The sequence below is a fragment of the Lygodium microphyllum genome, chromosome 19 (genome assembly GCF_053477565.2).
Source record: "Lygodium microphyllum isolate KBCC chromosome 19, Lygodium_microphyllum_v1.1.10, whole genome shotgun sequence".
NCBI classification, from domain to species: domain Eukaryota; kingdom Viridiplantae; phylum Streptophyta; class Polypodiopsida; order Schizaeales; family Lygodiaceae; genus Lygodium; species Lygodium microphyllum.
Window position 1 is genome coordinate 74,410,162 of NC_141153.1, and position 17,651 is coordinate 74,427,812.

Here is a 17,651-nt window from a genome sequence, read left to right on the forward strand (position 1 = left end):
TGCAAGACACAATGCACCACCTGCTTCTAATTTAGTCAATCCTTAAGGCTAATAAACATCCTTTTGAAAATGTTAGAATATTGCCGATTCTTGGTTGTCCTGTGCATTTCACAAGGCTTTAGCTTGAAGCAAATTCTTGTTTCACTAATGAATCAAGAAGAATGTTTCAACTCTTTCATAATCTTACTTCTTTTACACATTTTATAAGTTCTTTTCTTAACATTTTTGTTCTTTTGACAATTCACTAAGTGGGTTATTGTGACTTTTCATTTACTACTTAGAAATAAGGCTCTTGTCCAATTGGTCTCTTGCATGGAGATTTTCTTGTCTTCTTGCTCACCTCCCTTTTCATTCAATGTTTTTCATTTGTTTGCAAATCACATGTTATTTGTGTATTTGAAAGCCATAACTATTGCTCATACGATATTCACATAGCTATATTTCCCTCCCTCTTTCTATACATCTAGTAAATCTTGGCCCTTCTTATGTTACCAATCTATCAACCAAATAATAAGTGGACACATTATGGCCAATTTAATGTGAAACCAAATAAACATCTCCATTCTCATGATTGATAGTTATCAATCCAAACATGTGAACAAGGCCTATGTTTGTCTAAGATTTCCAATCGAGCAAGGCTTGATCTATGGTGCATGCAATATGTGGTTGAATAGATTGTTCAAAAATGTGGACTCACTAATCATAAAAATAAATACCCTCAATTCCTTTATATGTTGCTGATCTAGCATATCAATCTTATAGCCATATCTATGCCAACAGTAACAAGGAACTCCCATGAAGTCTCAGCATCATAGAGTAATAGATCATCAATGCAAACTTTGTCTACATTACAGGCATGTGTCAATTCTCTCCAAAAACCGTGCAGTACACGCTATTCTCTATGCTCAATTTAAGACTTGCGGATTTCACAATATGGTTGCATCAAAATTAAGATCTTTGACATTCTAGGCTTTTGTACTCATGACATAGTTGTAACTAGCATTTGCTATACATGCTTTATGTGAACTGTCTTCAAGTCAAAGCACATTTACAAAAAGAGTCTAAATCAATACCAAATAGGATACAAGGTAAGGGGAAACACCAAGAACAATTATGGAGCATGTGTGGTCTAGTGGATGCAAGAGAGCTAGCTCTATGATACAAGATTTGTAAGAGACAACCATAGACATGTGTAGTCAAGTGGATGGAGAGAGTTATTTGACAGCCATGTATGTCATAAATTTGCACACTGTTTCAAGTCCCTCGTTATTTTCTTATTGATGATCCTCAAGCCATTCCCAGACCACAAAGATGTCCCTCCCAAACTATGCAGTCAATCTTTAAAGTTGCAAACTGCAATGGATTTTTAATCATTCAATGCATAGTTACATCCTCATGACAGCCTATCAATCAAAAGCACTTAAAAACGTAGGTATTTGGGATTTCATAGTTCAATCTATAATATTGTAACATCAAGTCATAGTTGTCAAAAATAAATCACAGCACCTTCAGAAAAGCAGAGTTATGTGAACCATCCATTCCTTCACAAATGTTCGACAAATGACTGCACTTTATTGAATGGGCTGTTTATTGAAGGAGATATGACCTCCTCTATTCATTACTTTTGAACAGTCTGGTACCTTCTGAAACAACTGCTAGCATGCCAAACCACCAAACCCCCCAGCACAGTCATAATGCAATCTAGTCATGAATAAATTGCGCGACATTTAGAAAAGCCAAGGGCATGAGCCATCCCTCAACAAAGAATCAACAAACTGTCCTGTAAACGTTAGTGGTTTGGATTTGCCTCATGCACCACAACTGCAGTTCATTGAATGGGCTGATTATTGAAGAAGATACATCTGCAGGTGTCTTCTTTACTTACCTTTGAAGGATCTTGTGCCTTCTGAAACAACTGCTGCATGAATTTAGTAGTGGCTACAAATGACATGGGTTCATCAAATGGGCTTCGCTCAATACCAAATATTCATATTTAAATGTTTTGTGCATCCTACATATTGCACACCATGCACACGAAAATTGTACAACATGAACAGATTGTTGCTGAACAGTGTTGACATGATTGATACAAATAGAGGAATTTGGCTTCCTCTTGTATGCAACTTGTAATTTTCCCCTACATGCTAAGGAGCTTGAGCTCCTCAGACACCAGAATTCTTAGACAAACCACCTTAAGACACATGTTATGCCCAAAAAAGTTGGGTGAAAGATTAAGCTGCCCATGAACGACATCAATCAAGTCCATCTAATATTGGGTGCTCTGGGAAGTCCAGGAAAGTTCAAACTGATACTGTATCAATCCTCGTTCCATGACAAATCAAACTAGATCTTGACTTGGTAAGTGCAAGCCTTTACAAAACACAGTTACTGCTTAATGGCAACAATTCCTTATGATAGGCATGCTAGTTTTCTGACTGCAACTTAAGCACACCATTCTTTGTCAATATCTCATTTCTTACAGCAACATGCTGCAAACACTCGCTTTAAGACATTTTGATTATGGCAATAAACCTGAACCTGGAATTGTGGGGCTAACACTTGGCATTTTGTCGATAGACTTGGCATAACAATTAACAGAATAGCTAATAATGGCTGGAGTGTCAACCGATAATTTTACAAATCTCAATGTTAGCAATCAAACGACGACTTGTGAGCATCAGTTGAATGGAGTCCACGCTTGAAGATAGACTCCAGACTCACTCCTTCTCTTTCCAGGAGAATGAGCCTCCATTATGTGCTCTTCTCAAAATTACGACATAGATCCAACCAATGATACGTTCATCTACTTCAGTGCAAAGAATGAATGTGAATGCGCTGCACAAAAAATGTTATGATTCAAGAATATTACAATGCCGGATAAACTCATTGGAGTAGTCTACAAACTTCGTCCAGAAAGATTTCAGCTCAGGGAAAGCAATGTCCAGCCATGGTTTGGCTTGTCCATTATAATGAATCACTGCTGCCTGCTTAACAGCCTCAATATTTGACTTGGGCTGGTAGCCTAGCCCCAGCATATGCCATGATGGATCAATTGGATGCAGGTGACCATCAAATGCAATCAAGGAAGGAGGAAGTGTACCGAACCGCCACAAGCTAAGGTTGGAATTGATATTCTGCATAAACAAAGCAAAAGCAAAGCCTTATACAAGCAGCAGGGCATAGATCAATAACAAATAGGCTAACAAAAGCAGCAACAAAGTTGTATCTGTTGAGAATAATGTCCGGCCCTGCTCAAAAGACAATTCCAAATCAGTATGCACTTCAGTGGATGTTTAACTCCCACCAATACACAAGTATTTTCAAATTGAAGGCTTCTTATACCCAATTCATCACTAATTCATAAATACAAATCCAATCACCCTGAATGAGTTTGGCAATTACTCTTCCCCACAGAACCATTCTAGTATGTGGTCTGTACTTTTGACTTCTCAACATCCTTGTTGAATCAGTTACATGATTGTGGGATTTTGATCTTATAACAATTAATAGAGCCCCTGTGAAGGGGGGCTCCATCATGAGTAGAGAAACTATGTTTTCAAACTTAAGCCCCTTCATTAATGCTTCCCACTTTGAACCCAATCCATTAATATGTGACTTCAATTACAGCTCTCGACACCAATTTGTATACTTCCAAGACACGAGTTCAATTTCCTATATCCAATCTTCGTCTAAAAGAAAATTTCACCCTGAGCCAAAACTTACCTACCTGCATAAAAACTAAGTGTACGTGGAAAGACAGCAATCGACTACAGATCATAGTAGCATTGGCACATTCTAAGAGCCCCAGAAGTACTATCACCTGAAAACAATTTCATGAAACAATGTCGCATGGTAGGGGTGACATACACATGCACGCATACATACAGAAGGGCAACTAAGGATTTTTGTGAAACTCACTGACTGCATGATCAAAAAGTACAATCAAGAAAAGGTTAATCAAGAAGAGGACACCAAAAGCACTACCAAAATGGGAGCCATTGTGAAGAGATTGGTCCAGATAGCATCGGAAAATCATGTGGTATTGAACTTTCCCATTTGTCCAGGATGCCCAACGCCTGGTATAGGCCAAGGATCAACAATACAAGTGGACCTGACAAAACAAACTAATATGTAGTTCTAATCATACAAATCCAAATCAACTGGTCGCTCTCTGAGCATGTAAGGTGTGATCTCCATTCTAGGTTCACATGCTGAAAACTGGAGGATCATAGGGTAGATCTTTGTATGCTCGAAACCAGAGGATCATAGGGTAGATTTTCGTCTAATGAGTTCCTCTAAAGACTCGTACATGCTCTGGCGTATTTGCATTGACACTTAGATCAAAGTGTTCAAAAGCATCAACTTCTCTAGAAGAGAACTTTAATTTTACGAACGTTGCACAGACAATAATTCTCGTGAGGCTGAATTATTTAAACATATTGAAGATATTAACAGGACTTGAAAATGGTACCATCAAGTACAAACCCTTTTGAGCAACCACTTGCTCATACTTGTCACGATTGAGCAAATACTATCTATTGGGCTCATCAATACAAAACTGACCTCATAGCATGGACAATATATCAACTTCTCTAGAAAAGAGATGAATTACAAACTTTACAGAAAAAATACTGCTCTCAATAAGTTGGCCCTTAAAACATTTTTACTAACCCACATCGAGTATATTTATGACATGTTAAATTGCTTAAAGTTCTTCAAGTTAGAAATAGACCTTGAAAATTGTACAATCAAGCATTCAGAAGACAGCCTTCATGTTGAGCTCGATCATTATGAGCTTACCATATTATCAATAGGGCTCATCAATAGACCACTGACACTCATGGCCTGGTTTTCAAGGATGCCATTGGTGAATCTTCCCTTGTATTTTCGGACCACACTTTCCGCATTCTCAGCTAGTGAATGACACAGCAAAAAATATTGATGACAGTCTTGCAAACATTACACAAAAACACCTCTTATCAAAAAAATATCTACAAATAACCCTTTCAAATGTGTTTGACACTGTCAAGCTCAAAAAAGGTGCATTACACATTAAACCTTCCTTAGCTCAGTAAACAGTCCCAAAACTCAAATGCACTTTGTGTGCTTCACTGCCCCATACACAAACCCACACAATCTGGGTTGGTTCCATCTCCATCAATAGAGAGCGTGCTATGTCATTTGCACCCTAGCTGCATCACCTGCATCATCAATCTACCTCCTTCAATGGCTTTTATCTTCTTCAACTGGCTGCTGCCCACCATTCCAGCGGCTGGTATGGACATCCTACAGCTCCCATCATCACCCTGTAGATTGTGTTTGTTTCCACTACCCTGTTGAGAGTTTGCCATACGCAAACACACACTTTTGGTACGTTCCATCTCTGTGAATAGAGAGTGTGCTATATGTCACTTGCACCCTAGTTGCATCACCTGCATCATCAATCTACCCCCCTCAATGGCTTTCATCTTCTTCAACTGGCTGCTGCCCACCATTCCAACTGCTAGCATGGACATCCTACAGCTCATATAAACACCCCGTGGACTGTGTTTGTTTCTGCTAGCCTGCTGACATCATCAGTTTGTTGCTGTTGGAGCGGCCCATCTACTGCCGGCCAAATCTCATGGAGTTCTCCCCAAAGTGCTGTTGTATCTGTGTTTTCAGCAGCATCTCCTCCAGCAATTGCTGCCCAGCCTGCCTTGGTGTCACCAGCTCCTCCAGCCCCTGTCACCATCAACTCCAGCCTGCATTTTGCTGTTCACTCTTGCACCTGATTGTTAGTCATCTGACTGACTCCTCAACATCTTTTGCACCTCTTGTCTTCTCTGGCTGCCACCCTGCGCTGGACTGTTGCGTTTTGCTCCGAATCAGGGCCTGCAGCTGTCATGTTGCTCCAGGTGGATCATCTTGCTCCAAAACTCCTCCTTTCTAGGTTTTTGCTGCCTGCCCACTCCTAAATCATCCTCTACTCTTGCTGGTGGTTTCTAGACTCAAGATCCATCTCTAGTGGACGAGACACTCCAACACCTCCCTCATCCCACTTCCGTGAGTGCCTTTGGCTGTTAGACAGCTCTGCCCTTGAGCATCGTGTACACATTCATTCACTATTCTTTAATTCATCCAATTTATCTTCCTTCTTCAATTTTGTGTTTTGCGTTAATGTTTGCATTCATTGTGTTTCAATCGTGGTTGTACATTCTATGTTTTCTTTTGGAAACCGTAGTGTATCTCTACATGGTATGAAAGTCATTGCTCTTCTAAAGAGTATCCTAAGACTATTGTGGATTACTTGGTTTGCTCTTGACTACATATATCATGTACTAACTCAACTTGGGATCCTCCAATGTTCCTCAAGTGATTCCTTAAATGGAGGCCCTAGTAAGGCATTATGCTCCCACTATGGATGACAATGCCCCATTATCATCTACTTATTTTTTCTTCTAGGGATCTTTCGCCAAAGCCTCGACACTTCTTATTTTTCATATTCCGTCACAAGGTGCTCCTTAGTTGGGACACTACAGCTAATAAGATTGATCACTTTTCGGTTGAGAACAGACAATCCACTCACTACAAACAAAAGTCCAAGATCTTCATCACAATTTGCCCGACAGCATGTTCATAGAATCCATTTTTATGTGAAATTTTGTCTATGATGTTTCTTCTATTATACAAGAATCAATGTAAGTTACCACCAAGACCTAAATTGGTACCAATATAAAAATGAAGAAAACAATATGATCAAAGATACTCCTAAAGGTAATCATGTATCCTCTGTTTCATCCAAGCATGAGTTTGGCGCTATTCCCACCCGCTTTCAATACTCATTTAGATTCTTCCACATAAAAATTAAAACCCTACTTAGCATAGGGTATCCAATCTTGACTCATAGCACATTGTTTTTCATTCATATTTAGACTTTAGCATAGTCACCAATGACAAGAGACGGAGTCAAAAGAGACAAGAAATGAGGACCAAGAAGGGAATCAAAAAATTATATGTTTTCTAAACATAATTGAAATATTGACAAAACTAAACAAATATGATATCTTAACTCGAAAACCTTCTCAAAGTGTCACAAAAAAGTTTTAAAAACATGCATGAGCCATGAAAGTTAAAATATAACTGATAAAGAATACTTAAATCAAAGAATAGAAGTAACAATGCTAAACGGTAACTGAGAAATGCCATATGACATAAAGACGAAGTCCAATAATAAACATTGAATACTAAGTATGCAGATTGAAGATTGTAAGAAACAGTACACTTTAAAATGTAGTAAAACCCGTTCACTCTATCATCAAACAATCCTCATCACCATCATCATCATCCTCATTATCATCATCAATGTAATGTATAATGTGTGAATCTCCTCATACCTCTATCATCAAACAATCCATCATCATCATCATTAATAATGTATTCTATGTGAATCTCCTCATACCTCTCTACCAGCAAACAATCGTCGTCGTCATCATCAAATGGAAAGAAAATCCATAGCTACTCAATCATTCTATCCATAGCCTCATAGACTTACTTAATGCATGGTGGTTGTATACTATCAACTAGTCTCAACAAAAGCATAACCGGTTATATCATCAACCCTATCCACATCATCCCAAAAAGAGATCTTCTACATGTGCAGCACATTTCATTCTGACAATAGTGAAAAACAATACATTGGTACAATGCTTATCACCAATGAGGACTTGTCTCAAAGCACCACTATACGTAATTAAGCGACCAAGCATCAAGCAATTCTAAGCAAAACATAGCTCTAAGTGCTTCAAGAGAAGCTTCTAGAATCACTTGTTAAATTTAACACACATAAATTGATTGTTCAAAACAAATATAACATAGCATTTGCTTTTTCAATCACATGCTTAATCCATTCCAATTTACTAATGTCTTTTAACAAATTATTTAAGTAATGTCCCATGTGATAAAACACTGTAATGTAAAGATATATAGGCTAAACAATATCACCTACAGTCCTACTTATAGAATCTTCGTCCACAAAAGTTCAATAATCAAATTAGAACCAACCATCTAAATGTTACTACCATTCTACCACAAGTAGATAAGCTAACCTACAGTTTCAATAGCATTAAAAGAGTAAAAAGTATACATCTAACTACGAGAATATACAACCAAACCATGAATAAATCGATCATCATCCTAGAGTATCGAATCACCAATCTATAATCAAGGTTAACCCTTTTTTTTTTCATTAACTCCTTGGTGTTTTCAACTATCAGCTCCAATTTATATCTCTACTTCTCAAAAAATATAGCATACCAAGACTCAGAGAACGGTGGAAGATATAGTCTTGCTTTTACATTTTTTACATATATTATTAAAGTACTAAGATCTAATTACATTAGAAGTAAAATTATCATGATAAGAAAATCTTGCAATTTGTATGTCTACAGTCTCTCTTTTTCTAGCATCAACATGTACATTAAGAGTAGTCTATCTAATATATATCATTATAGATGTTGTCAATGCTATAGAGCTAGGCATCTCAAAAGAACCACCATCAATGTCATTAGAGATACCTATTAGATGTAACAACAATTTCAATGTGGATCTACCACTACTAGCAATCATCTCCTCCTACTAGCCAAACAAAGTAAAATGTCATTTCAGCACAAATGAGAAAATCACATCCGCTAGCAATAGATCCACATTCATTTAGCATTGATATTGTTGCTACATCTAGCAAACAAGCTTCAACTAAATCATCACCGCAACTGCTACCGTTAGCAATGTAAATCGCAATTCTTTTAAGATAGCTCACTCTACAATACCTACATTTACACATATTATGCAGACTACTTTTGATACACACGTAGAAGCTCCGAGTCTTAGCGTACCACTCTTTAAAAAAAGAGACATGGAGTAAAAATTATAGTTGAAAACATCAAGAGTTTTAAAAAAATAAATAAGATAACCTCGATTACAAATGGATGATCGAACACTTGAAAGTAATCCATTCATGGTGTAATTATATATTCATGTAGTGAGTATATTACTAACTCTCATGATAACATTGAGATTATAAGTCGACTGATCTATATGAAATAAAATTAATTAGCAATATTTAAAACATTACTCAATTTTGATTATTGAACTTTTTGTGGATGGAGAGCCTACAAATAGTGCTGCGCATAATATTCTTTATTATACATATCCAAACATTACAATGTCTTATTACATAACAAATTGCTTAAATATTTGTAAAAAAATATCGAGAAGTCATAATGGATTGAGCTTATGATTGAAAAAGCAAATGCTATGTTATATTTGTTTTAAACCATCAATTTATGTGTGCTAAATTTAACAAACAATCCTCAAAGCTTCTCTTGAAGTACTTAGAGACACTCTTCATTTAGAATTTCTTGATACTTGGACACTTAAGTACATACAATTGTGCTTTAAAACCAAGTCTTCATTGGTGATGAGCATTATACAAATACAATCTTTCACCATGCTGAAATGAAATACATTATACACATAGAATGTCTCTTTTTGAAATGATGCGAATAAGATTAATGCCATAGTATATCTTGTGACACATTTCTTGAGACTTATTAATAGTATATAGCTATGCACTAAGAAATCCTATGAGACTATAAATAGAATGATTGTGCAACTACAAATTTTCTTTTCATTTGATGATGATGATAGTGGTGATTCTTTGATGGCACAGGTATGAGAAGATTTACATATTATTCATGATACACTGAAACAATTGTTATTCTCCTATATATGCAATTACATATATATTGGATCTTGAGTTTGATGATTGTCATTGAAACAAAAACAATGAGAATATAGCTGGCTAGATGACAATCTTAAACAAATTAGTTCTCAACTCCGATAACATATGAAGAATCAAAGATAGTCTTTCAAAGTACAAAATTTGTCATGGAATATATGGTTGTGAGGATGTACAAGATGAAAAATGTAGAGTTGACGGTCTTATGATGGGAGAATTATGGATTCTATGAGCCTAAGTTACAATCAGCTTTGAGCATGAGCATGTGTGATTCAATCTTTAGGACACATAGAGTCTTCAACTAATACTTGACTATTGAGTATAAAATGTATACTTCTTTTAACATTTTGTTAATCTCAATTTCAAGTACACTAGTTTTTCCACATTTCTAATTTTGTACTATTTCTTCTTATTTTCAATCAATTTTCACAAGTGATAGCTTGTTTTTCCGCTTTATATTTTTTAAACATTTAATGGTGCAATTCTTCACCTAGACCCAAACTAACATCAAGTAGCTACAAGTACTTGTCCGACATAACTTTAAACAACTTTTGCCAATGTTGCCCACACTGTTACTCAAGTCTCACTACCACTTAACTGACTTGTATTTCACATGTGTACCTTACATGTACACAACTTAATACTGTCAAATCTAGGCATTAAAAATACACATTCTCGTGGGAAAGATCTTGCAATAAGTTTCCTCAAGGAGTCATACTCGATGCACCACTATCGATAAGGCAAGGCTACTCAAAAGACGAGACAATCAAACAAGACTTCTCCACTTAATGAATGTGAAGAAACACTAACTCAATAGTAATAATTCATAAAGAAGTAGAGGTAGATGGAGACTCCATCACCCTTCACTCCCAAATGAAGATGAGAGTATTTCTTCGAGCACTTCTCCATGGGGTGAGAGGTCGTTGTACAATGAGGATGCTTGGGATATCCTCTACACTTCCGTGGCACAATTTGAAAGGTCGTAGGTATGAAGAATACACTCAACTCTACAAGACAATTAAGGATAGTTCATCCCATCCAACTCTAAGACCGCAACAAATGGGAAAGCATATGCACAAGACTTAAAGACAATGAACACAAGAGAAAGAAAGAGAGAAAAGAGAGAAGAATGTAAAAATCTGCAATCAATGAATGTTGAAATGAAGAGGACATATATAAATAAGGACTCTTGATGTATCTCCTCAAGCCGTATCTCTCCTACCAATACCTCGAAAGCAAGTGAAGACCAAGCTGCTGCTAGAGCCTAAATAGGAGGAAATAATGCCATAAAATAATGCAAGCAGACAACAAAACTGGCTGACTTGATCAAAAACCTATCGACCACTCCATAAATGAATAAAGTAATCAATGAACAATCCCTCAATTGCCACATGGCATCATCGCTTGCCTAAACTACCCATACACTATGCCTACTAAAAATGCCCACTGACTGATAGGAATAATGAATAATGCCCTCTAAGAGTACCTCCAAGAGAACTGACTGCACCAATGGTGGCCTGAAAAATGTCAGTCCAAGGAATGACTAATCTCTAACACCCCCTCTCAGATCCTAGACATGGCATAAGACTCAAGGATCTAGAATGTTGTCAGAGAAGAGACTCAAGAAGCGCCTTCGTAAACAAATCTACAATATTATATTTTGTCTTATAATAAACCACATTAATCATCTGCTCCAAGATCTTCTCCCGAATGAAATAGTATTGAATCTCAATGTGCTTCGATTTTTTTACGAAAGGGATATAGTGGAGTCCTCTGTACCAAATTCCGATCCCGCTTCTCCTTCCACATCATCAGAGATCGTATCTACACAGCCTACTCCCCGCTCCTGACATTTCAATAGATTATTCAACTCTTAGGCCCCCTCCACGAGACCCATTACCTCATTGATACCAATAGATCATGTGGGATTCGAGGATCTTACCATTGTATTCCACTCCAGAGGGACCTAGAAGATCTACTCGGCTTGCTCCTCAAGCATCATTTGCGTCGTTTACAATTGATTACATAGCACATTCTGAGCCTGATACATGGCAAGAGGCTCTTCAGCACCCTCAATGGCGAGAGGCCATGGAGAAGGAGCTAGAGAGTATTGACCGAAATGAGACTTGGACATTGGTGGATTGTCCGCGCCACAAGAAAGTTATCGTGACAAAGTGGATTTTTAGGATCAAGCTAAAAGCTGATGGGACTTTAGACAAGTACAAGGCTCGCCTTCTAGTGCAAGGGTTTCGACAAAAGCATAGCATTGATTATTAAGAGGCCTTTGCCCCTACTACACAGTTGACATATTTCCGGTTGCTTCTCGCGCTAGCCCCTCCCCACGGTTGGCCGATACATCAAATGGATGTCAAGAGTGCCTTGCTGAATGGTTATCTCGAGGAGGAAGTATATGTGGAGCAGCCACCGGGCTTTCCTTCAAAGAACCCATGGAATAAGGTATTCCACTTGCAAAAAGCTCTTTATGAGCTGAAGCAAGCACTGCTGTCTTGGTTCCATAGGATGGATAAGTTCTTACAAACTCACAGATACCATTCTACCCCTTATAACCCAAGCTTACATGATCAATGTACTATAGAGGGGATCAACTATATCTTATTGTACGTTGATGACTTACTCATCGCAGGCTCAAATTTTGCTGCCATCGCAAAAATTAAGCCAAAGCTTAGTGCTACCTTTGAGATGACAGACCTGTCAAAAGATGACGTACCAGCGAGACAGTAGGGTTTGCAAGGAGAAATACGAAGTAAACTCGGCAAACATGGAGAAGAGAAGAGAAGAGAAGAGAGAAGAAAATCTTATGAATGAAATGATGAAGTTCTGAATCATAAAGTAAATGTGATACAAGGGAACAAGGGCACAAGAAAGATGATGAAGACAGCCACAAATCGCGAACCGCAATGTCCTCCTGAAGGGGTGTAAGGGTAGTGGAGAGACTGGAGAGAACAGGTGGTGGATTGAATGAATCAACCGTAAGGAATGAATGAGAGAGTCGCCTATAAATAGGCACATTCAGTCTAGGGTGGCGCCCCTTTTTGGGGCTACAAACCCTAAACACAAAACGCAAAAACACAAACTGCAAGTGAAGGGTTTCTCAACACCCTCTCTCAGGCCCAAAAAGGGAAAGAAGAGAAGAGTAAAGTGGAGATGCAATGCTATATGTTGAAGAATGCTCATGCAACAGGTGCTACTTGGACAATGTCCCTCGTGGGAAAATTGTTCACTTGCTCAAGCGCCCCTAATACAAAGATGATGAAAACATGCAATGCATAAGAGGAATGTCGGACTTTGTGTGGTGCCGAGAACCACAAGGATATGCCCGTACTCGATCTCGAGAGTTGGCTCCATGCTGACCAAGGAATGAAGAAGATTCATCTGTAATCTGAGAATGCCACCTGAAAGGAGACCTTTGAAGATAGTCAGGAGACTAGATGAGTTGTAGAACCCGAAACTCAACCTCAAGAGAGAAGCCACTAGCTCCCTGACTCCAAACTGAAAGAAATACGAAGACCTAGCCAACAAGTCACTGCCGAAGACCCAAGGGCTCCGATCTAGGTAGATCCTCTAGATCTTGGATATCAGTAGAGGAAATGACTACTCAAAGGAGAGCCACTCCTCGAAAGTGAAAGGTGGTGGTGTGTGAAGAACTTCATGGCACATAGGGTCCATCTCTAAATCTAAAGGAGTACAAGTAGAAGCCCCCTTTGAAGAGAAGAAAAACTGAAAGTCTCTCTCTGAGGGCGAAGTAAGAAAATCCCCCTCTAAATCCCAGTTTGAGAGAGAAAGGGAATCCAACCACTCCTGGCTCACGGACTGCGAAGCATCAGATGACAAAGGAAGTGTCATTGGTCGTGCCGAAGAAGGTATCTAGGGCTCGAAAGAAAAGCCGAAAAGCACCCCGAAGTGGCCTCTCGAACCTAAGTGGAAGAGGGTGGAAAAGGAGGCTCAGGATGAGCCAAGGGTGGGGAAGAGTTGTGGGCTCTCAAGAGAGTGGACTATGGAGGAGATGTGGGCCATGGAAGCCACTGTACCCAAAAGTGGATGGGGGAAACGTCCGCGTAGTGAGGTGATCTCCAGGAAAGCTTATCGCCTCATAAGGTCTTAGAACCGCCGTGTGCTAGAAAGGATTGAGTGTGCGTCGGTTGCGGCTTATTGCCTTGAGCATAATACTCTGAAAGCCGATGCAAAACGATCTCTGTGGCCTAGAAAGCAGAAGTGGCACAAGGAAACCAATAGAAAAACGTAGATGAGGAGAGAGAAAGACTAAAAACGCAAGAAAAACCAACAGTAACAGTCAGCATGCTAAAATCAGCTCCGAACACTGTGTGATAGGCTGGAAACATGCACTAGACTGATGTAGACAGCAATGGCCAGCTTGGACCACGATATCCTTCGCGTGTGGGGTGTGGATAGCAAGCTGAAATACCTGAAATCGGCAAAAAAGAGATTGTCTTTTGAATGGAGAGTGATCAGCAACAGTAGCTGTGCTATAAACAACTGCAAACTACGGGTGGAAGGTTGGAAACAAGCGCCAAATTATAGATGACAGCAAGGGATAGCTGAGACTGTGAAATCATCCGCGAAAGGGGTGTGGGCAGCAAGCTAAAAACACCTGAAACCTACAAAAACGAGATTTTGATGCAGTGGAAGAAGAAGAGAAGTGGATGCCAAACCCGCCACCGCCGGTCTTTGCTATCACTAGAGCGGGGGGATCTTTGCCATTGTTTGAGCAAATCCAGCTTTGATGCCATGCCAAAAGATGACGTACCAGCGAGATAATAGGGTTTGCAGGGAGAAACACAGAGTAAACTCGACAAACATGGAGAAGAGAAGAGAAGAGAAAAGAAACTCTGATGAATGGAATGATGAAGTTCTGAATCATGGAGTGAATATGATACAATGGAACAAGGGTGTCGTAGCACAAAGAAGATGATGAAGACAGCCACAAACCACGAACCGCAATGTCCTCCTCAAGGGATGTCAGGGTAGTGGCAGGGTAGTGGAGAGGCTGGATGTTATAAGGACATGTATTTTTGAAACCTCCCTTAACTTGTGGATTAATATTTAATCACATGATTAAGTAAATGTTGCACATGTGAGGTGCAACTGGGATTGAAGTAAATTTACCAACCTAAGACCCGAAGAAATCACGGGATGTCAAAGGCAAAAGTTGCTATAAGTTATGCCGCACAAATACTTGGTGGTATCTTGTGCCATTTGTTGGCCTAGGTAATCCATTTGGCCATAAGTGTCAGTTAGTGACACTAGAGAAGTGGCGTTTAATGGTACCTAACGCCAATCTGATGGTCAAAGATAGCATAGAGACTCTAAAGAATGGAAGTTGCCTAGCCAATTTAATTATTGGCCAGTCAAATTATTTGTCAAGGCACCAAAATAATTATTAGATTAATTTTCAGTATTTAAAGGCTGAAAATTAATATTTAATTATAAAAAATGCTAGAAAAACCATTTGAAAAGGTTGCCACTTGTCAAAAATGCCTATGGAAGACTGAAAAACGTCTTTAGAGGCAGGAGAGATGCATCTACAAGAGAGAGGGAGAGGCTACTACTGGTTTGATTTGCAGCCATTGGAGGATCTTTTGAGGCTGCCAAGGACAGGAGAAGACCAATCAACAGCAGGAGACAACATCTACAGGCTGTTGAGACAGGGCAGCAGTAGTAAATGACTGATTTTCTTCAGTTCTTTGCATCTACAAGCTGTTGTGGCAGGGCACCAGCTGCATTTGACTGATTTTCAGTCATTCTTTGCGACAAAACTCTGAATTTTCTCTCTCTATGATTTTCCCTCTCATCTCCCAACCATTTCACAGCCTTGCTCCGAAGACCTCAGCATTTGGACCCTTGGAGGCTGAGAAATTGCAAGTTTCTCGTGCGGCTAGCCATAAACAAGAGACGGTGGCGACTTCCACGGCCGAGGCTAAGTATAGGACTCTCTTCGATGGCACCACCGAGGCAATCTACATGAGGAGTTTACTAGCAACACTTCATTTTCCTTGCGACTCTCCCACTGTTCTCTACTGTGACAACCAGAGTGTCATTGCCCTTGTGGGCAATCTGAGCATCACACCACGGACGCGGCATATGGAAGTCTACTTCCACTTTTCCAGAAAGCAAGTTGAGCTAGGCACTATCCACCTAGAGTCTGTGCCCTCATCAAATAATTTTGCAAACGTCTTAACCAAAGTAGTCAATTGGCCAGTTCTTCAATACCTACTACCTAGGATCGGCTTGGGTACACCCTCCCCTACTTCTTCAGATTGACGGGGAGAGGATGCTTCCCTCTCGCTTTCCCTTTCAGTTTGAGAGGAAGCGGCTTCTTCTCTTGATAGTGACACTAATGATGCTTACAGTTTTTCAACATTCATTTACTCTTTTGTATTGTATTATGGATATTTGTAATTTCATCAGCCCGTACAGGATGATATAATTGTAGAAGGGTACTTGGGCAAGTGAACAATTCCCTTGCGAGGGCACTGTCCAAGTGGCACCATTGCATAGCATTTTGCATAAGCATGACATCTTGTATCTCCCTTTGCATTATCTCATGTATTGGCATTCTGTTCATGTAAACACGCATTTGTGCACATTTATCCCTTTTTAGTCTTTTGGAGCGGTTGACTCTGGATCCACCATTTTCGTAGCATTGCACGTGGCGATCTCCAAGGCAGTTTTTCCCTAGCTTGCTTGCTTGCTTTGTTTGTTTTACTTAATTCACTTATTTGCTCTACCCACACCTTAGTCATTTTTCTTTTTCACCGATACCCAGTATGACAATGGTAGGGATAGTATGCTTGTTTTCTGATGATCTTGGGTCTAACCATCCCTTATCACTCTCCCGTATTGGGGCACGGATACTCAATAGAAAAAAAACGAATTTGCAACCCTCATTTTATGCTAAATCTATCAAATCTAAAAAGCCCTCCAAAAATTAGTCCATAGCTGATTCCATCTGCCTTTATAGAGCTTGGTAGGCTACTAGGCAGCCAACGTGCACCGTTTTTCCGATGCCTTGTACTCTCTGGGGTGATCACTTAGGCTCCCTTAGTAAGATAACCCTTGCCTCTATAGTCTTAGTAGGCCACTGGACAGCCGACACGCACCCTTTGTCCGATGCTCTCGTTGCTTTGGAATGGAACGCCTTGGGATAAAAGAAAAGAAAAAGGGCTTGGCTAGCCTTCATTCTCGTGGCACCGTTGTTGAACCTGAGAGGGGGTATTGAGCTAAAAATGCATTAGCTTCACTTAAATAGTCCCAAAACATGCTTAATTAATGAAGTAACCTTGTTTATTTAAAAGATATGTGTTCCTAGAAAGTATCTATGTCCCATAAGCACAAACCCACTTGGAAAGGCCCAAACTTTCTATAAATAGGTATGCTGCCCTCCATTCAATCTTAATCTCGATTTTGCAAGTTTTAAGTGTTTTGAACTTGCTGCCCACACCCCTTTCACAGAGGACATCGCCGTCTCAGCTGTCCCTTGCTATCATCTACAGTTTGGTGCCTGTTTCCAGCCTTCCACCCACAATTTGCAGCTGTTTACAGCAGAGCGACTGTTGCTAATCACTCTCCAACTGCTACTTGCTCAGTTTTCTCTCTCCTCCTTGCTGTCACTGCTGTTTTTTTCTCTCCTCAGCCTATCGCAGCACATTTTCTCTCTCCACTACCTACGTTTGCTGTTTACGGCCTGCATTTACTGCACACACTGCCGTCTGCGTCAAGCCCAGCCATAGGCTGCGTTTACTATTGTTCGACATCTGTAGACTGCCTTGCAGCAATTCAGGATCCGTTCGAAGTAGACACTCTCTCTAGCTCATTACCCCTGCCTTGATCCTTG

The 17,651-nt window shown here is 39.6% G+C and overlaps 1 protein-coding gene across 1 annotated transcript in view; it reads right to left on the reverse strand.

Annotated features, from left to right (window-relative positions):
* Nucleotides 1-2,502: 2,502 nt before the first annotated feature.
* The window catches only part of LOC148020042 (putative galacturonosyltransferase 13), a 49,321-nt gene continuing 34,172 nt past the window's right edge, over nt 2,503-17,651 (reverse strand). The window contains exon 6 of the mRNA XM_087700318.1: nt 2,503-3,134. Coding sequence (XP_087556444.1) covers nt 2,850-3,134 — 285 coding nt within the window. The 3' untranslated portion in view covers nt 2,503-2,849. The remainder of the gene's footprint in view (nt 3,135-17,651) is intronic.